At 41.1% G+C, this 21,556-nt stretch overlaps 1 protein-coding gene across 2 annotated transcripts in view; it reads right to left on the bottom strand.

Moving 5' to 3' along the window:
• Positions 1 to 21,556, bottom strand: part of stard8 (StAR-related lipid transfer (START) domain containing 8) — a 46,083-nt gene that overhangs the window by 8,924 nt on the left and 15,603 nt on the right. For both annotated transcript variants that reach the window (XM_035782611.2, XM_035782612.2), the window contains 8 exons: positions 18,138 to 18,209; positions 14,963 to 15,044; positions 12,036 to 12,099; positions 10,443 to 11,755; positions 10,050 to 10,223; positions 8,982 to 9,141; positions 8,550 to 8,748; positions 7,926 to 8,136 (listed from right to left, as the gene is read on the bottom strand). In XM_035782611.2, the coding sequence (XP_035638504.1) occupies positions 7,926 to 8,136; positions 8,550 to 8,748; positions 8,982 to 9,141; positions 10,050 to 10,223; positions 10,443 to 11,755; positions 12,036 to 12,099; positions 14,963 to 15,044; positions 18,138 to 18,209 (2,275 nt within the window). The remainder of the gene's footprint in view (positions 1 to 7,925; positions 8,137 to 8,549; positions 8,749 to 8,981; positions 9,142 to 10,049; positions 10,224 to 10,442; positions 11,756 to 12,035; positions 12,100 to 14,962; positions 15,045 to 18,137; positions 18,210 to 21,556) is intronic.

Raw genomic sequence — 21,556 nt, 5'->3', positions numbered from 1 at the left:
CCTTGGATTGCACTGACCCTTTTAAGCGCACGTGTTTCTGCACGGACCCTTTTAAACACAGCACATGACAGGCTCGGTAGCGCTAAACGTATCTTGTAGACTTCTCGAATGCCCAAAACGCCTTATCTAACGCGCCACAATCTCAGATTCAAACTCCTCTTCACCTGCTCTGCAAGCTTTATAATGTCAAATACGTTCGTTGATAAACAAATATGTAGTTTCGGTGAGCAACTACCTTAATTTACTCCCGTTGCGGCCGGTATGTACTTGCAAAAAAGGTGTACATTTATTTTTTACAAGCAACCGAAAGAAATGACTATTCAGCTCATACAGTATTTTGGAAGTACATACCGTCCGTAATGGGACTAAATTAAGATAGTTGCGCACCGAAACTACATATATTTTGTGATCAAAGAACGTATTTTGGCATTATAACGGTTGCAGAGCTGGTGAGTTTGAATCTGGGCTTTCTCGGCGTTAGAGAGGTCGTCAGTAGTTACCACAGCCACAAAGTCAGAAGCCCCATTTTAAAAACCATTTATCTTCTAAACAGATTTTACATATAACCCTAACCTTAACCACACTGTTGACCTTATGCCTAACCTTAAATTAAGACCAAAAAGCACGTTTTTTCCCCCCATTTTCTCTCTTGATATAGCCAATTTTGACTAACTAGTGGAAACCGTTAGGTGACTAGTGGAAACCTTTAGGCAGTGATAGATACCTTTTCAGGTAGTGCTGTTAGTCTATTTTGGTTCCCGATGAGTGCAAATTTTGAAGAAAAACTTTTAGTTCTCAGATCAAAAGATTTACCAAATTATCCCAATTGTAGAAGTAGCAGCTTGTGACTAGTTCAAGTTGAAGAACATGGATAAGTAGCCAAGGCTAGATCTAAAAGCTGTAGCTATTATATTTTACATGAACTCAGACCTGGCTGGTCTGTTGTTAATATCTTCTATGGAATTCATTACATTCTGAACAAGAATATAAACGTGACATGCAACAATTTAAACAATTTTACTGAGTTACAGTATATATAAGGAAATAAGTAATTTCTAATAAATTAATTAAGCCCTAATCTATGGATTTCACTTGACTGGCCAGGGGCGCAGCAATGGGGAAAAACTCAATCTGATTGGCTGGGCATTGCTGCACCCCTGCCCAGCCAATCAGATTGAGTTTTTCCCCACAAAAGGGCTTTATTACAGGCAGAAATACTCCTCAGTTTTCGAGGTGGCTGTTCTAAGACAATCCCGCAGGTGAAAAAGCTGGATGTGGAGGTCCTGGGCTGGTGTGGTTACATGTGGTCTGCAGTTGTGAGGCCGGTTGGACGTACTGTGTGTGTGTGTGTGTGTGTGTGTGTGTGTGCTTGCACGCAAGTGTTTAACTTCAATAACATTGATCAGAGGAAGTAGGCCTACTTAAACATTGGGAGCATTAATAGATGTATGTTACAGTGACTTTTGTGTTGTTTATGGAGAAAATTGCATGAAAAACATTCAAATTGATGAGCTATTGATAAGAGCTATGTAAATGGGTAATCCGTTTGGAGAAGGGGATTCTAAATACACATAGCAATTGTTTTAGATGATCCCCAGAGATGAATGTGAAACCAGTCATATGGAAACAAACCATAATATCATCATTAACTCGATTAATTATGTTAACTGTTTGGCAGCCCTAATTTTGCATGATGCTTCCTTGACAATGCTAATGATGTTACACAAAATGCAAAAGTCCGTAAGACACATTTCTGGATATATGACAGAATTCCATGTTTTTGCTTACCGTTTCGTACACATCTATGTGCTTTTACAAAAAAAATAACATCTACAAGGATTATACGTACAGTGGGGAGAACAAGTATTTGATACACTGCCGATTTTGCAGGTTTTCCTACTTACAAAGCATGTAGATGTCTGTCATTTTTATCATAGGTACACTTCAACTGCGAGAGACGGAATCTAAAACAAAAATCCAGAAAATCACATTGTATGATTTTTAAGTAATTCATTTGCATTGTATTGCATGACATAAGTATTTGATACATCAGAAAAGGAGAACTTAATATTTGGTACAGAAACCTTTGTTTGCAATTACAGAGATCATATGTTTCCTGTAGTTCTTGACCAGGTTTGCACACACTGCAGCAGGGATTTTGGCCCACTCCTTCATACAGACCTTCTCCAGATCCTTCAGGTTGCGGGGATGTCGCTGGGCAATACGGACTTTCAGCTCCCTCCAAAGATTTCCTATTGGGTTCAGGTCTGGAGACTGGCTAGGCCACTCCAGGACCTTGAGATGCTTCTTACGGAGCCACTCCTTAGTTGCCCTGGCTGTGTGTTTCGGGTCGTTATCATGCTGGAAGACCCAGCCATCTTCAATGCCCTTACTGAGGAAAGGAGGTTGTTGGCCAAGATCTCGCGATACATGGCCCCATCCATCCTCCCATCAATACAGTGCAGTCAACCTGTCCCCTTTGCAGAAAAGCATCCCCAAAGAATGATGTTTCCACCTCCATGCTTCACGGTTGGGATGGTGTTCTTGGGGTTGTACTCATCCTTCTTCTTCCTCCAAACACGGCGAGTGGAGTTTAGACCAAAAAGCTATATTTTTGTCTCATCAGACCACATGACCTCCTCTCATTCCTCCTCTGGATCATCCAGATGGTCATTGGCAAACTTCAGACGGGCCTGGACATGCACTGGCTTGAGCAGGGGGACCTTGCGTGCGCTGCAGGATTTTAATCCATGACGGTGTAGTGTGTTACTAATGGTTTTCTTTGAGACTGTGGTCCCAGCTCTCTTCAGGTCATTGACCAGGTCCTGCCGTGTAGTTCTGGGCTGATCCCTCACCTTCCTCATGATCATTGATGCCCCACGGGGTGAGATCTTACATGGAGCCCCAGACCGAGGGTGATTGACCGTCATCTTGAACTTCTTCCATTTTCTAATAATTGCGCCAACAGTTGTTGCCCTCTCACCAAGCTGCTTGCCTATTGTCCTGTAGCCCATCCCAGCCTTGTGCAGGTCTACAATTCTATCCCTGATGTCCTTACACAACTCTCTGGTCTTGGCCATTGTGGAGAGGTTGGAGTCTGTTTGATTGAGTGTGTGGACAGGTGTCATTTATACAGGTAAAGAGTTCAAACAGGTGTAGTTAATACAGGTAATGAGTGGAGAACAGGAGGGCTTCTTAAAGAAAAACTAACAGGTGTGTGAGCCGGAATTCTTACTGGTTGGTAGGTGATCAAATACTTACGTCATGCAATAAAATGCAAATGAATTAATTAAAAATCATACAATGTGATTTTCTGGATTTTTGTTTTAGATTCCGTCTCTCACAGTTGAAGTGTACCTATGATAAAAAATTACAGACCTCTACATGCTTTGTAAGTAGGAAAACCTGCAAAATCGGCAGTGTTTCAAATACTTGTTCTCCCCACTGTAGCTACATGCATCGTAAAACGAAATCAAAGACGATGGTAGTCTTGTCAAGAGTTAGCATTTTTTCACCCAACTACCATAAGAGAGTTGTTGAGTTCAAAACCCATTTAGGGTAAAAAGATTTAAGGAAATGTCCCTCCACTGTTGGTCCTGAAGTCAAATAACAAAGTAGATAATTACAAAAATGCATATAAAAATATATAGGCCTACATTTAGGAATACACATCTATGCAATATATGTATTATGATACTGTATGATTATTATCATTCTTAATCTTAATTTCAAGGTAATGACTGCAATTGAAAATCAAAATTTTGAAGGAAAAATTATCACTCTCTGAGGGATTTGAATTTGCAGTGAAAGTGGGTTAATTGTCAAGACATACTGTATTTGCATGCTTTTCCCCAGTCTCTTTTTCTCTCTCTCCTGGTTTTGACCTTTGCCTGTCCTGACTCTGAGCCCGCCTGCCCCTGAGCCTGCCTGCCGTCCTGTGCCTTTGCCCATTCTCTGGATTACCGACCTCTGCCTAACCTGAGCCTGCCTGCCTGCCATCCTGTGCCTTTGCCCATTCTCTGGATTATCGACCCCTGCCTAACCTGAGCCTGCCTGCCTGCCATCCTGTGCCTTTGCCCATTCTCTGGATTATCGACCCCTGCCTGCCTTGACCTGTCGTTTGCCTGCCCCTGTTACTGTAATAAACACTGTTACTTCAACACAGTCTGCATTTGGGTCTTGCGTGAAACGTGATATACACAGTAATTATAACAACTTCCGGAGGATGTCCTCCAACCTATCAGACCTTTTGCAGCATGAACTGACATGTTGTCCACCCAATCAAAGGATCAGATAATTAATATCTGAATTAATCTGGTACTGAAAGCTACAGCTAGCGAGCACTGCAGTGCATGACATGTGGTGAGTAGTTGAGTCAAAGAGAGAGAAAGACAAGAGTTGAACAGTTTTGTACAAATTCATTTCTTCCAAATTTTAGGAGAAGCAAGAGAGAGAGAGCTAGCTGTATTTGGTTGTATTTTTTTTTTACGTTCAATTAGCTAGCCAATGCAGCTAGCAAGTTTAGTGTACACCAGGCTCAAACAGAGAGGGATGCTATATTAGCCAGCTGGCTATGGCTATCCAACACTGGAACTCTTCCAAGTCAATGCAAGCTTTTGGTTTAATTAATTTCTTGCCACCTGTGTAACTGCTAAACCATTTTTTGGACATTACACTGTACTGCATGATTGTAGTGGGTTTACTAACACGTCAGTTCTAGTTGACTATGACTTGACAACGATGTAGGCTGTGTGTAGCATTTAGCTGTCATGGGAAGTTTTATTTGCCTGGTCACAGACAGCTGATGTGTTGTGCACTGAAGTCTACAAGCGAAGGGAAGAGGTGGGAGGAGGAGAGCGTGTAGATAGATGCGAGAATAAATTATATAGACATGAGCAAAATGTTCATGCTGTTTTTATGTGGCTGCTATGAAAGTGAACTGTTCGCGTGTGATTGTAGTGTATTCATTCTGCAGATTCTGTTGAAAAACTCTTCTTAAATGGAAACAAACGTAACGAAATGGGAATGAACATAACTGAATTTGTCCAATAATAGCTCTCATTTACAACTGTTGGACTGATGATCACACCCTAGATCAGCTCCAATAGATGCAGGCAAGAGTGTGCAAGGCGGTATTGAATGTGTCACTGTCTGTCACCTTGACTACTCAAAAGTCTCTCAACCTGTGCACATACATTGTACACTTTCATTCACAAGCTAGGTTGAAGTAACCTCATGATGGGTACAGGACATTTTCATGTAGTAGCCCAAGCCTATCGATGTTACATTGTGCTGGGTGAATGGAATATGAATGACAGTCATACAATATGCTGCAACAAAAATAAGGCCATGCTCATAATTTGTTTTTAGCACGCTCCTTCATCTTAAACGGCACCGACTGCCACTGGTGTCTACAGATACATCGTATTCTGACCTTGACTTAATTCCCTCAAAATTTTACGTGTGAGGAAAGCTATGATCCTTTATTGATGTCACTTGTTAAATCCACTTCAATCAGTGAAGATAAAGGGGAGGAAACAGGTAAAAAAAAAATGTTTAAGCCTTGAGACAACTGAGACATGGATGGGCAAGACAAAAAATGTAAGTGCCTTTGAAGAGGGTATGGTAGTAGGTGTGCCAGTCGCACCAGTTTGTGTGCAGGTTTTTGTGTGCAGGTTTTTCACACTCAACAGTTTCCCGCGTGTATCGTGAATGGTCCACCACCCAAAGGACATCCAACCAACTTGACACAACTGTGGGAAGCAAAGGAGTCAACATGGGCCCGTATCCCTGTGGAATGCTTTCGGCACCTCGTAGAGTCCATGCCCTGACGAATTGAGGTTGATCTGAGGGCATATCGGGGGGGTGCAACTCAATATTAGGAAGGTGTTCCTAATGTTTGGTATACTCAGTGTACATTTATTACTGTCTAGTGTCACTTTAGTGTTAGTTTCCTACAATTTGTAGCCAATGTTTTGCATCAATTTATTCCATTCCGTTTTTCTTTCCTCTGTCACATCAGTGTAGATTGTTCCTGATGGTCGCTAGCAATAGTGGAACATATTAGGCTAACGTGCAATCATTTGGGACATATGTAGTGCATTTGAATAATTATGGAACTCAGACCACGCGTAGCAGTTTAAACCTGGAGCCTGGCGCATGATTCACGACGACCAGACCGTTGTCATACAGTTCAATGATTAGTGAGGATTAGGGTAGATTTATGTTTAACCCCTCTTGTCCACTTTTTCCCAACTTCCAACATTATATGGATTGAACTTGAATATGGCAACTTTCAGGATGAATCAAACCACTATTGTTATTCCTCAATATATTTTTTCCATAAAGGCTCTCCAAACCTGTTTTTTATGATTCATACTTACATACTTTCTTAACCCAAAAATTTGTCAAAATAATCTACAAGATCAGTGTATTTCTATATCTACCAGTTAGTGCTGAAACAGAGATGAATATGCATACATGGTATCAGTCAAAAGTTTGGAAAACACCTACTCATTCCAGGGTTTTTCTTTATTTTTACTATTTTCTACAATTTAGAATAATAGTGATGTCATCAAAACTATGAAATAACACATATGGAATCATGTAGTAACCAAAAAAGTGTTAAACAAATCAAAATATATTTTATATTTGAGATTCTTCAAAGTAGCCATATGTGTTATTTCATAGTTTTGATGTCTTCACTATTATTCTACAATGTAGAAAATAGTAAAAATAAAGAAAAACCCTTGAATGAGTAGGTGTGTCCAAACCTTTGACTGGTACAGTGTCTCCTGACCCCTCCTGTCTCAGCCCCAAGTATTTATGCTGCAGTAGTTTGTGTCGGGGGGCTAAGGTCAGTCTGTTATATCTGGAGTATTTCTCCTGTCTTATCCAATGTCCTGTGTGAATTTAAGTATACTTTCTCTAATTCTCTCTCTCGCTCTCTCTCGGAGGACCTGAGCCCTAGGACCATGCCTCAGTACTACCTGGCATGATGACTCCTTGCTGTCCCCAGTCCACCTGGCCGTGCTGCTGCTCCAGTTTCAACTGTTCTGCTTGCAGCTATGGAACTCTGACCTGTTCACCGGAACGTGCTACCTGTCCCAAACCTGCTGTTTTCAACTCTCTAGAGACAACTACTGTGATTATTATTATTTGACCATGCTGGTCATTTATGAACATTTGAACATCTTGGCCATGTTCTGTCATAATCTCCACCCGGCACAGCCAGAAGAGGACTGGCCACCCCTCATAGCTTGGTTCCTCTCGAGGTTTCTTCCTAGGTTTTGGCCTTTCTCGGGAGTTTTTCCTAGCCACCGTGCTTCTACACCTGCATTGCTTGCTGTTTGGGGTTTTAGGCTGGGTTTCTGTACAGCACTTTGAGATATCAGCTGATCTAAGAAGGACTATATAAATACATTTGATTTGATGTGAAATTTGATTTGATACTGTATTTAGACCACTTTCTTTCATTGATCCATATGTTCAGAATTTGTTCTCTCTATGTATTCTAGTGAATTTGTCTACAGAATTCTTATTAAAGCTGCACCATATTTAAAGGCTTAAGATCAATTTACTGAAAACCCGATTAAAGGGATGGCTTAAGATCAATTTACTGAAAACCCTATTGAATGAAAACTCCACGAGAAAAACTGTTGGCCAGCAAGTGGGAGGGTTTTCAGAGAGTTGATTTACAGTTATTTAGTGTGAGCAAGGTAGCCACACCTGTAGAGCGCATTTTGCGCCTGCAATAGGTAAGTCTGAATACCAACTACTGAGAAGTGCATAGGAAAGGCATGTCTAGGAAAAGTGTAACTGTCCTAAGTCTGAATCTGCCCCTAAGTGCCAGGCAACACATGCCAAAACAAATCAAAACATGCCATGATGAAAACATACACAGAAACACGAATACCAGTACATACCTGGGGGAGGTGCCCTCTTTCTTGGAGATGTTGAGGTGTAGGATGGAGGGGGCCAGGCACACAGCCAGGTTCCCAGCTGTCATCTGGTTCTCCTCGGCAGAGGCGATGTCACTGAGGAAGTAGAGCAGGGTCTGCAGTACCTCCCGGTTTTCGTCAGGCAGAAGGATGACTGCAGCCTGGGCTGCCTGAAGACGCATGTCCTTCGGGACACCTGGGAAACACACATGACAGATACATCTGAATGTGAATTGCTATGTTGGTTTTAAGATCTTAGCATGATACTGAGGATGAAACTGATGACATTTGAATGCACCTGGTAATTATAGCAGTATAGACATTCCATGTATATCATAACCAGACATCAAATACAGACAGTAACTTAATGCCATGTTTGTAAAACCTTGATAAACCCTAACTCTAGCTGTAAAATCCGAGCTGGAGGACATCATAGAGTACAGTATGATTACTGTGCCTATCAATTAGTTGATTGACTTCTCAAAGGAGACTTTATCTAGTCAATGATTTCAATCTGATAAGTGTATGCTGAAGGGCAATTTAAACCAGACACGGGTTCAGAGCTTCCCAGAGTGGATGAGAGGGGAACACTTAGAGCCACTGACTCACATTGGTAGATCTGCAGGAAGGTTTCAGTGAGCTTGGTGGTGAGGACAGGCTCAGGCAGGTCTCTGAAGTACTGTTTCAGCAGGTCGGCCACATCGTAGGCTGATTGGCCCTGGTACCTCACGTGGTCTGGGGAATTTTCATTCAGCTGCCGCAGAGTCTGGATCCGAGACTTCACCCCAGACTTACGGAAAATGCCAACCTTGACAGGAATAGGAGTGAAAAACAGTTGATACTGTCATTGGTGTATTAGCATTATTCATAAACTTCAATGCATTATCATATATAATGTATCACCAAGTACATGAAATCTCACTACAATAGAAATACAGTAACATAACATATCTGGAGTGGAACACATACTAAAATCATAAGGTTATACACACACTGTAGCATGAGGGAACACGTTCACGTTGAGGGGATGAGAGTGACTACCTTTTCCAGACATTGGCTGCGGAGGTAGCGCATGGCCTGCTGGATGCTCTGGGGTAGGGGTTGCCCACTCCTTTGGACATTGATTATTGGTGGAACACCAAAAACCTGTTTGTCCCTGTAGTCAGGGACCTTACTCCTCTTCATAAACTTAGGAATAGACCTGCCAATACAGAGGAAAAGGAGGACTAGATTCAATCTTTTCATTTAGATATCACCATAAAGTTTGTTACCTGAAATACATGTAATCTTGTCAAATTGGGTGTGTTGTGGGTTATTTGGTAGTCTAAACAGAGTGGGAAAAGGGTAGAAACCATACAAACAGCAGCACAGGTAACATTATATATTTTCCTTGGACATCTGATGTATTTTTTGAATGAAAACTATTTGAACTGTTTGGATGAAATCTGTTTGGATGAGTTGTGGGTGAAAAGGCAGAAACTATCCAAACAGCACCACAGATAACATTAGATATTCTCCTTGGACACCTGATGTCTTTTCTGGATGAAAACTGTTTGGTCTATTGCCAAATCCTAATCAGTCTATTTTGGAACAAAACGGTTTCGATTTTGTCTGATGAAGCCTAATTGGGTGACAGCACATGGCTGATTATTCAACAGAAATTAAAGTTTGAACCTTTTAGGATGGAGAATAAAACCTGCTAACTGATCGTGTGCTAAAATGGCCACTGCAATTCTAGATAATGGTTTCTTTGTGTATGATGTGATTAATTCTTGAGAAGCAAGAGTCATCCGCATGAGAAATACGAGGCTGAATGAGAATGTTGCGAAATTTTACAAATCTAACTTCTTAACAGCTTTCTTTATGGAAAACATGTTTTCCTTTTATACTACTATACATTAGCTGCATAAATGCAGATCAAAGGCCTTGCCATATGGAAGAATGTTTACAATGCCTTTTAAAAAGCAATATCCTTACCACAATACAATACTCACTGCCCTGACTAAATGCATATGAAAAGGACAGTATAATAGAGTGCACTTCCCTACGTCTCTGCCTTTTATCTATATTTCAATCTCCACTCTCCACACCCAAGGGCCCTCCACTCACCAGCTCCAGCCATGTTTGTTGGGTTCGCAGTATTTCTCCATTATAGCAGTGAGCCGGAGCAGAGAGAACTTTTGCAGAAGGTTGAGCTGAGCAGCTGACTGGCGGTTAATTTCCTGGGAGGCTGAAGTCAGGCTCGGCCTGTGGGAGTTCTGGAAACTATGCCACCGTAGCTTCCTAGATAGAGGGGAAATGTATTGGGAATAAAGGTCAATGTTTTGATCTATAGCAATGCTATGTGTGTCCATTTGTGGTATATCTTAAAGGTGATTAAATCAATTAATTTATGTGTTTTTACTATTATACTGTCTAAATGTCAAGAGCTATTTGACATTCGGTGAAATATTGATGAACCTGAACATGTTATCATCTTTATATATAACAATGTATGTTTACCTGCTTGGCCTGGTTAAGGAAGCACCCACTCCTGAGTCCCTTCGTTCTCTTGTCTCAACATCCTCCACCTCATTCAAAGAGTTTCCTGTGCTGTCGTAGTCACTGGCCATCGTGCCTACATCTGACATAGACTGCTCCTCAAAATGGAGGCTGGAGGAGAATGTTGTTTCTCTGGTCTCGTCAGTGTCCTCCTCTTCCTCATGCTTGTCACTGAGCTCCTGACACACCTTCTTGGACCACTGGTCTATATTCTGCTGAAGGCCATGGACATGTTGAAGGATATCATCCAGGTGCTCAAAGACCTTCTCTCTCAACTCGTCTGAACTGCCACTAGCCTCATTTACATTGTCATAGATGCTCCCCACTGAGGAACACGAGTTTCTTCTTATAGGAAACATGTTGAATTCCTGGGACTCGTGACTGCTGCCCAGGGAGAGGTTTACGTCCTCCATCTGCCATTCACGCAGCTCATGAGAGGTGGAAGTAGTGCACAGGCTCTCGATGGATAGGGACTTGGGGAACGTGCCTGGCTTGTGGTCCATTGGCAGATGAACCAGACAATCCAGTCCATTTTTATAGCCACTCTTCTGAATAACCTGTTTAGCCCCCTTCCACCCTGCCATGTCATAGTCCTCTAGATAGAGCCAACTGCTCTTCGCATTAGCTCTGTCCACAACTGGGGACCTACGGCCTGTACGACAGATAGTATGAGCTTTTCTGCTGTAATTTACACTGCTCTTTTCTGTAGTGTTGTTTTTTAAACCAGGTAGACTTTCATTGGAAGTGCAATGCAAACTGCCAGGGGTTAGAGGGAACTGCAGTGGAGAGGTCACAGCTTGGCCATCTGTCACTTCCCTCTCTTTATCCTTTTTCTTGAACGACTCCATTCTCTTCAGGAAGGTATTGGAACACCTCTTGGTCTTCTCTCTGCTGACAGGAACAGTAAGCAGGTCTTTTGGAGACACAGGCTGGTCCTCACAGGTGGATCCATTGGGAGAGTGGGAACCATGGGAGTCATGGTGGGAGGTAAGGGTGTAGGGCTCTGCCGTGCTGGTGACCTGACTGGAGGGGTTGCTGGAAGTGGTACCTCTGTCACTCTTCACACTCAGGCTGCTACTGCTGTGGGTGGAGGTGACCTCCAGGTTGCTGAAGTCACTCAGGATGCTCTCACTACTGGCAGAGGCCCTCAAAGGGTGCAGGGTGGTGGAGACGTGTGGGGAGAGTGTACGCAGTCGGGACCATGTCTTACTCTCTCGCTGGAATGCCCAGCGGTCACTGATGGCACACAGGTCATCCTCCTCAGAGTCTTCACTCTGCATCAGAAAATAGACAAATTAGAGACCATTTTATAACATGGTTATGGAAGGATCATTTGCATTGACAAGGGCTATGTCTAAGTGCAAAGCAAATATATACTTATTTGTGCATGTACAATGGAAAATAAAACAATTGTAATATACAAGGCTGTCAAGCAAACTCAGATATACTGTGAAAGTCAGAGAGACATGTAACAAGCTATAGCAGTGGATCTAGTGGCTGGCCTACACACAACAAACTTTGAGACAGACAGATCTTATGTGCAGGTCTACTCACCTGTTTGCACTGAAAATGGACCTCCAGTCTCATGGAGGCACACTTGTTCAAGGTTGACAGCCTCCTACATGGAAATGAAAGAGATCAAATGAAAAAACACAGGAAATCTCCAAATATTTGATTTGTTTACAAGTGCAGTGCCAATTCAAATTACACTGAACAAAAATATGAATGCAACGTGCAACAATTTCAAAGATTTGACTGAGTTACAGTTCACATAAGGAAATCAGTCAATGTAAATAAATAAATTAGGCCCTAATCTATGGATTTCATAACTGGGAATACAGATATGCATCTGTAGGCCACGGATACCTTAAAAAAAGGTAGGGGCGTGGATCAGAGAACCAGTCAGTGACCATTGTTTTCTTCATGCAGCGTGACATCTCCTTTCCATAGAGTTGATCAGGCTGTTGATTGTGGCCTGTGGAATGTTGTCCCATTCCCCTTCAATGGCTGTGTGAAGTTGCTAGATATGCATTGAAGGTGAGCATTTTCCCACTGAAGTTAGTTACGACGCCGAATTGCAGACAGGTCAAGACCCTGGTGAGAACGACAATCATGCAGAGGAGCTTCCCTGAGATGGTTTCTGACAGTTTGTGCAGATATTCTTTGGTTGCGCAATCCCACAGTTTCATCAGCCGGATGGCTGGTGTCCGGGTGGCTGGTCTAAGACGATCCCGCAGGTGAAGAAGCTAGATGTGGAGGTCCTGGTCTGACGTGGTTACACGTGGTCTGCGGTTGTGAGGCCAGATGGACGTTCTGCCAAATTCTCTAAAATGGCGTTCCAGGCAGTTTATGGTAGAGAAATAAACATTAAATTATCTGGCAACAGCTTTGGTGGATATTCCTGCAGTCAGCATGCCAATTGCGTTCTCCTTCAAAACTTGAGACATATGTGGCATTGTGAAGTGTGACAAAACTGCACATTTTACAGTGGCCTTTTATTGTCCCCAGCACAAAGTGCACCTGTGTAATGATCATGCTGTTTCATCAGCTTCTTGATATGCCACACCTGGCATGGATTATCTTGGCAAAAGATAAATTCTCACTAACAGGGATGTAAACAAATGTGTGTGCACAATTTTTGAGAAATAAGCTTTTTGTGCATATGGAACATTTCTTGGATATTTTAATTAAGCTTTACATGTTAAGCTTTACAACACTTTACATGTTGCGTTTATATTTTTGTTCAGTGTAGATAGCTATCTATAAATGATCTGACAATAGCAGTATTCTCTGTTTCAAATTTCTTACCAATAATTCAAAAATAGGGTTATGTTGTTGTTTAGATAGGTTGCTTAGCTTGTTAGTTGATAAGAAATAGAATTGTCAGTATTCACAAAAACAAAACATTCTGTTTTTCATGTCAATGTGTGATATTTTCAATGTTTTTCAAGGTCTACTCCCATGGCTCCCCTTAATAATTGTGTTCCAGATCAGTTTGCATCTCATGCATTAGTTTATATTTTTAAGGGGTTATTTTAGGTCCCACACGACTTGATAGTGAATGAAAACACATATGCCAACCTCCGTCCCCCCGCCCCAGAAAAAATGAAATTCAAGAAGGCTCACACATCGTTGATAGCTCAAAATGCATTACTTTTTCAGAGCAAGAGTATGCAGATATGTAGGCCATGAGCCAGGCTGTTTTATTTTTACATCAAGCCACCCCAGACTGAATTTCACACCATGTCAATTGCTACACCACAGATTTAAATGAGTCTGTATGTGAGGCATTTCACTAACAGGTTTATTTAGGAAAAATGTGTCAAATTATATTTCATAAATTTCAAGATTCAGAAAGTCTACAGTGAACTTTAACACATTTAATTTTATGCTTGATTCATGTCCTTTTTCTAAAGACAGACATCAGTTCAACTTTTCTCTTACAGCTCAAAGTTTCCATAGTTGGAACTTGGTAGACAGTAAAAAAGTTTGTCTTTATCATTATTGTATCGTATCGTATCATATCGAAAGGCCTCTCTCTGCCTTCATTATTTATTCTGGTGTTGAAGACAAACTAAGACATTGACGATATTTTTCCAATAATTAATGAGAAAAAAGACTGATCTTAAACATATCACTGATTCAGGCTAATCAATTTAACAATATCACTCAATGATTTTCTTTTCATAAGAAATGTGCTATCTTGAGAAACATTTGATTAGTCATATGTGCCATGTTCTCCATTACATATTTATTGGAATGCCCAGCTTTCCTATATTTTTTTGAAGTGTATATTTGTATTCTGAGAGCATAGATTCATAGCTACTCCTCTGAGGACAACCTGGCAGCATGGTGACTCTGGGAGCTCAGGTGATTTATCGGGATTTGATTCGAAATTCAGTCACCATGTCTCTACAGCTCTTACACATACAAATACACACGCAGAAACACACACACACACACACACACACACACACACACACACACACACACACACACACACACACACACACACACACACACACACACACACACACACACACACACACACACACACACACACACACACACACACACACACACACACACAAAGTATCGACTCAAGTTATAGTTTGCCACCAACCAGAACGCTGTTCAACAGAGTTAATTGTTTTTAATGATTTGTGCAACTGATGTTTGAGTTAATGACCAGCAGTGAAAACCCTCTTCAGTCACACCTCAAAATATGTATACGGGTATGAATATTTATTGTAAATATTCTTAACAAAAAGTTTAAAATAAACTATTGTATTTATAATAGCAACGATAACATGCACATCATTATAGTGAGATTCCTATACTTCCCAGAAAACAAATACAAATCATTTTAATTCAACTTAATTTTTAAGAATTGCAAAATCATTACCAACAATGCATAGCATACCTCATAGTATGAGACTTGGATGCAGACGTGAAAGGTAATGGAAATGTGAATGTCTTACCTGCATAGTGACTTAAGTGAATCCTGGTCCAGAAACCCATGGTCTTTTTTCACAGAGGAGATGTCTAAAGGAAACTGTCCCGCTGCAGATCAAGAGAGGTGAATATGTTAATAGATGTGTTTAGACTTTTTATTTACGGGAACTTTACTCTCTCGGCACCAAAGACACCAGATTAACAGCATATGGCCACTTAAAATGTATGAATGTACGTTTTGCGGGTAGGTTATACTGTTGGGTGATTTGGTCAGGTTCTAGGAAAACACGACCAAGCTCAGTTGGTAGAGCATGGTGCTTGCAATGGCAGGGTCCTGGGTTCGATTTCCATGCGGGACCAGTACGAAGAAAGTAACAAAATGTATGCACTCACGACTGTAAGTCGCTCTGGATAAGAGTGTCTGCTAAATGACTAAAATGTAAATGTCTATGATATAGAATTCATGCCAAACGGGCATGTGCAGACATTTATTTTGAGACATGCTGCCTGCAGTCCTTGCAATTTATACAGTATTATGTATTCGCGATTAAATCAGCAAAATTGTATTGTTTGACAAGCCTTTACATTACTGATCAATGACTGAATGCTATGGACTAATCTCCAAATCTCCTGGATTTTTTACAACAGTTTGATTAAAACTGTAAAAAGTGGTTAAAAATTCTGTGGCTTTACGAGGGGCTATTTTTGTGTGCGTAGGGATATTAGAGAAAGAAAACTGTTCGTCACACAACATTCCAGAGGCTTCTCATTTCCAGCTTTTGTTTCTCTCTACTTCCCTTTTGCAGAGGCTACACTGTTAGGAGAGGGTGCTTTCCTTACATCTGATGAGTACAACCTCCTGGCATTTAGAACAAAGTTGATAAACAATTAAGATTGTTTATATTAAGGCTGAGAATAAGGAGATTATTTGTTAACATATACAGTACCACCAACCAACTGCAAGCAGAAACAAAGTTTAGTCATAATGCTTTCACTCTTGTCTTTCACTACAGCTTATTCTGACTGGCAGTGGTGCATTTCCTTCATGTCTAATTCATGTGAATTATCAGCATTGAACTTTGGGCAATTCAAATTTGTCAGACTTTGATCTATGATTTACCTGTGGAGTTCATTCTCCATAGAATATGCATTGCACAACCAACAACTTGAGAGAATGCGATTCGTTCAATAATAATTGGGTATTGCAATTAAAGTGCCTTGCAAAAGTATTCATCCGCCTTGGAGTTTTTCCTATTTTATTGCATTTCTAATTGGATTTCATGTAATGGATATACACAAAATAGTCCAAATTGGTAAAGTGAAATGAAAAAAACAACTTGTTTCAAAGCAATTCTAAAAAAAAATAGAAACAGAAAAGTGGTGGGTGCATATGTATTCACCCCCTTTACTATGAAGCCCCTAAATAAGGTCTGGTGCAACGAATTACCTTCAGAAGTCATATAATTAGTTAAATAAAGTCCACCTGTGTAAAATCTAAGTGTCACATGATCTGTCACATGATCTCAGTATATATACACCCGTTCTGAAAGGCCCCAGAGTCTGCAACACCACCAAGCAAGCGGCACCATGAAGACCAAGGAGCTCTCCAAACAGGTCAGGGACAAAGTTGTGGAGAAGTACGGATCAGGGTTGGGTTATAAAAAAATATCAGAAACTTTGAACATCCCACAGAGCACCATTAAATCCATTATAAAAGAAATCAAAAGATTGTGGCACCACAACAAACCTACCATGAGAAGGCCGCCCACCAAATCTCACAGACCAGGCAAAGAGGGCATTAATCAGAGAGGCAACAAAGAGACCAAAGATAACCCTGAAGGAGCTGCAGGACCACTTTAAGCCATACACTCCACAGAGCTGGGCTTTACGGAAGAGTGTCCAGAAAAAAACATTACTTAAAGAAAAAAATAAGCAAACATGTTGGTGTTCGCCAAAAGGCATGTAGGAGACTCCCCAAACATATGGAAGAAGGTACTCTGGTCAGATGAGACTATAATTGAGCTTTTTGGCCATCAAGGAAAATGCTATGTCTGGAGCAAACCCAACACCTTTCATCACCCCGAGAGTACCATCCCCACAGTGAAGCATGGCGGTGGCAGCATCATTCTGTGGGGATGTTTTTCATTGGCAGGGACTGGGAAACTGGTCAGAATTGAAGGATGACGCTAAATACAGGGAAATTCATGAGGGAAACCTGTTTCAGTCATCCAGAGATTTGAGACTGGGACGGAGGTTCACCTTCCAGCAGGAAAATGACCCTAAGTATACTGCTAAAGCAACACCTTTGAGTGGTTTAAGGGGAAACATTTAAATGTCTTGGAATGGCCTAGTCAAAGCCCAGACCTCAATCCAATTGAGAATCTGTGGTATGACTTAAAGATTACTGTACACCAGCGGAACCCATCCAACTTGAAGGAGCTGGAGCAGTTTTGCCTTGAAGAATGGGCAAAAATCCCAGTGGCTTAATGTGCCAAGCGTATAGATACATACCCCAAGAGACTTGCAGCTGTAATTGTTCCAAAAGGTGGCTCTATAAGGTATTGACTTTGGGGGGGTGAATAGTTATGTACGCTTAAGTTTTCTTATTTGTTGTTTGTTTCACAATAAAAAATATTTAGCATCTTCAAAGTGGTAGGCATGTTGTGTAAATCAAATTATACAAATAAAATCCATTTTAATTCCAGGTTGTAATGCAACAAAATAGGAAAAATGCTAAGGGGGGTGAATACTTTTGCAACCCACTGTAAATTAGCTTTCAACCTGATGAAAGCAGCATGTTAAATGATCATGTTTGCTAGGCATGGGGATAGCTTGATGAGAAGACTGTTGAGTGGAGGCAAATAACACTGCTCATTGACATTTTCTACATCATAAGTGACATGTAGCCTACAATCAGGTATATTTTGGTGCCCAAATTTGGCTCTAACATCCTCTAACACAGTACAGTAATTGGTGATGGGAGATGATTACATTGTGTATATAGCAGCAAATGTGATTTGTTTCATTTTACTAGAGGACTGTGCATTCATTGATGAGCTAGAAGTTCATGGATGCAAACCTGTCTGTACTGTAGGAGCTAACCAAACACAATGAGTCTCTCTGGATCATAGTAGTCATATTAACTTGGTTGACCATTATAGAGTCTAGAGTCCATAAACCACAGGGACATCTATTGATTACCTTCGTAGAGCTGGGCATATTGCGGAAATCCAGCAGCCCGCAGCCAATTACAAGCTTCTTTAGCCTCCAGTTCTGAAAAGGAAAAAATAAAACGCATAAAGATACACAGACACATGTATTGTACTACAGTTACAACCTAAGTAAAGTCTTCTAAATGAAAATGTAGGTGGTTGCTATGATTTAACTTGTTACATAAAGCCAAAGGTTCCGCAATAGTTTCACTATACATATTCCTCCAACCAGATTCGGAGAGCCTGATAGAAGGCAATGATGATGGCCAAATGAAAGACCCCAATGCACAGAGGCAAAGCAGAGGCTTATCTATCAAGTTGGTTTATCACTTTATTTGGCTTTACAACTTTCCACACTTTAACAATACTGTCACTACTGGTGCATGACATTGGCATGACACTGGCAAAAATTCATAGAAACTAAACACGTCTGTAAGACCTCATCTGGGTGGGATATGTGGATGCACTGACATTACTGCCTCTGGTAGATTGTCAATGTGGTCTTTTAGCAATATGGTTGGTTCAGATAACCACCCGGCAACATACGAGGTAAATAGAACATATTTATGAGGTCTGAACACAAAATTCTAATATGTGAAGAGCATATCCTCGGAAGGTTACTAATGAAGACCATCATGAAATTCAACCCATGCTTTGAAAATTCTGAAAATGGTTAAGATCCTGCTTAGTAAATATTTAACTCATAGCCTACAACATTGGATTTTTAATGGAGAGACAATTGATAGTTTATCTAAAAGGTAATGAATGGACATACAATAACCAGTCAGCCTTTCACACAAAGACCTCTTGCATCAGTTTACTGTACTATAGACTACTGTATGTTTGACTCATGTCTAAATTGTCCCTCTCTTTTCCTCTCCGGGAGACTCCACCTCCTTATGACATTCCTTAACTCCCATACACCCAGAGCTCCGACTGGATATCATAACTGAGGCCTGTGTTCTCAAGCACTGTGCTATCCACCAGGGAAAGCCTGAAACTCCAGCAGTAAAAGAGAATTTGTGAAATAGGTCTTCGCAACACCAATTTTCAGAAGGTATAGAGCAGTATCTGAACAATTGCCAAATTACCAGTCTACTCAGTTATTCAGAACATCACAATTGATATCAAAGGAACATGAACTAAATCTGTGTGGCCTATATCATTATTGAAATGATGAGTATAATTGTAAGCAACCTCTCGTTAATTCATGAGTTCCAAGCTGAAAGACCTGTAGAGTGAGCTGTGCGGGTCCCCAGGGAAGCCATGCTTCCTTCCCATGCAGATATCTCCTCCCTAACTGCCCTACCCTACAGCAAACTGGCTCCAGGAAAAGGCCAGTTGTAGCCTATATGCAGACTCATTGGGATTACTCATTGAATACATACTCAAACAGTACAAGCCACCCACTGAAACTAAAATAGCTACATGACATACACTTCTACCATTGAGACTTGGTTAGCCTCATGCCTTCTTAGTTCATGGGTTTCTATTACGTATTTAAGCCAAACCAGCAGAATCCTCTCTGCTTTGAGGTCAGTAAGCAACATGATTCATTTCCAACAGGAAAGTCAAAACCTAAGACACCCAAGAAGAAAAACAAAGAAACTACTACAGTGACTGACGTTTAGAGGAATCTCCCATTGGTACTGTATGTCAGAAAGCTCCTTCACTGCAAAAATAGTATAATATTCCATATCCTTCCTCTCATCTCTAAAGATCGACTGTCCCTTCCCTGTAATCAGTCAGAGAAGCAGCTGGAAAGCTGTTGAAACTTCAAACAGATTTGCCTTGAGGAAAGTGCAGCATCCTGACCAGCGCTACCATCTGGTTTTCCTTCTCTACGGTTTTCATTTGAGCCGCCTGCCAATTGGAGTCTAGCCCTTCCCTCATGCTGAGACTTGAAGCCGCCCACTGAACATTGACACCATCAGATACCTGAACAGCTGAGACTTGGGGAGAATTAACAAGTCGTCATTCAGAGCTCCTTACAAGGGAACACCGATCATGTTCTCCTCTGACTTCTGCACTTCACTGCCGCCATCAACAAGCTTAATTAAGTATATAATATGGATGCCATACTGAATTTCTACAAGTGATGATTGAATTCCTTAAATTCCTAGCAGATGTTTACAAACAAATAAGGGGATTTGCTGCATTCGTGTAAATCATATTACAGACACTTCAACAACAGTCTTTTCATTCATCAGCACTTTGAAAGTTGGACAGAAGGTGAAGCAAAGCATTTTTATGAGACTTGTTGCTATGCTTGATTAGACTGTGAGTTTTGACCAGTCACGTTCTTTAGATTTGATGACTGTTGTGTCTGAATGTAAATGTGGCTGTCTCTTCAGAGGTTGGGGGTGAACAGAAGGGAGGACTATCATTCTGGGGGTGAGAGGTGAGCAGAAGGGCTGCCTGCCTATCTTTCAACTGCCTGCCTGTCAAGTTGACTTGAAGGTTAGACGGGAAGACCTGGTTCTCTATGAGGGAGCAGAGTGCTGCCTTTTTATCAAGAGTGAAGTGAAGGTTAACCACAGAGCGAGCTGTTGTTTCCCTGTCTGGGTGTGAGGTGAGCAAAGGGGCAGAACGGTCTGTGCCTATCTCTGGGTTGGGTTGGAGGAGAGAGTATTGATCAGTAGAGGTGTCTGCCTCTGGTGGTGGAGGTGTTGCTTCTGTTTAAACCCCTCATCTGAGGAGAAGATGGTTTGACACCACAGAGAAGAGAGAGAGAGCCATGCGGGGCAGACTGGGGTAGGGTGGATGGGAGGCTAATGGCTGACAGGAAATCCCCAGCACTGGGAGGGAGTGTTGACACAAAGGGAGACGTTTATACCACAGTGTCCTAAGGGGCTCTGCATATTTTATAATATAGTGTGTTCTCTGTGCTGCTGAGGGCATCAATTACTATATAACCAATCGTTTATGTGCTATCTAATGATCATGTTCTTCTCTGACTGCTGTACTTCTCAGGGGAATTTCGGAGGACTATTAAAACCAGAAAATAAATTAGGCAACATTGTGATTGGCCTAGAAAGCCTTGCTGTGGTACGAGGTCCACATTCTTCAATGTATTACCTAAACATCTACAAATAGAAGAATGAAATGCGTGTGCCTTTTTTCATACCATTTATATTTGATACCATTTTATACCTTAAAAAAAATATATTTCGATTTCAAACAACTTTTATTATTCACTGAATTAATGCAAATGTTATTGTCAGTACCATAAACACAAGAAAAACATAGTGGTGCAAAGATAGAGAGGGGATATTCTCTCAGTGACCACAAATCCCTGAATTCCCATTTCTCTTTCAAAACTGAATAATTGGTATTGTTCGCAGGAGATGTAAGGCTGCCATTGTTTCATACCCAACTTTTCAATGGACGGCTAAGCTACCACAATGC

This window comes from Oncorhynchus keta, unplaced genomic scaffold (genome assembly GCF_023373465.1).
Source record: "Oncorhynchus keta strain PuntledgeMale-10-30-2019 unplaced genomic scaffold, Oket_V2 Un_contig_26003_pilon_pilon, whole genome shotgun sequence".
NCBI classification, from domain to species: Eukaryota; Metazoa; Chordata; class Actinopteri; order Salmoniformes; family Salmonidae; genus Oncorhynchus; species Oncorhynchus keta.
This window is presented reverse-complemented; position numbering and strand designations above follow the sequence as displayed.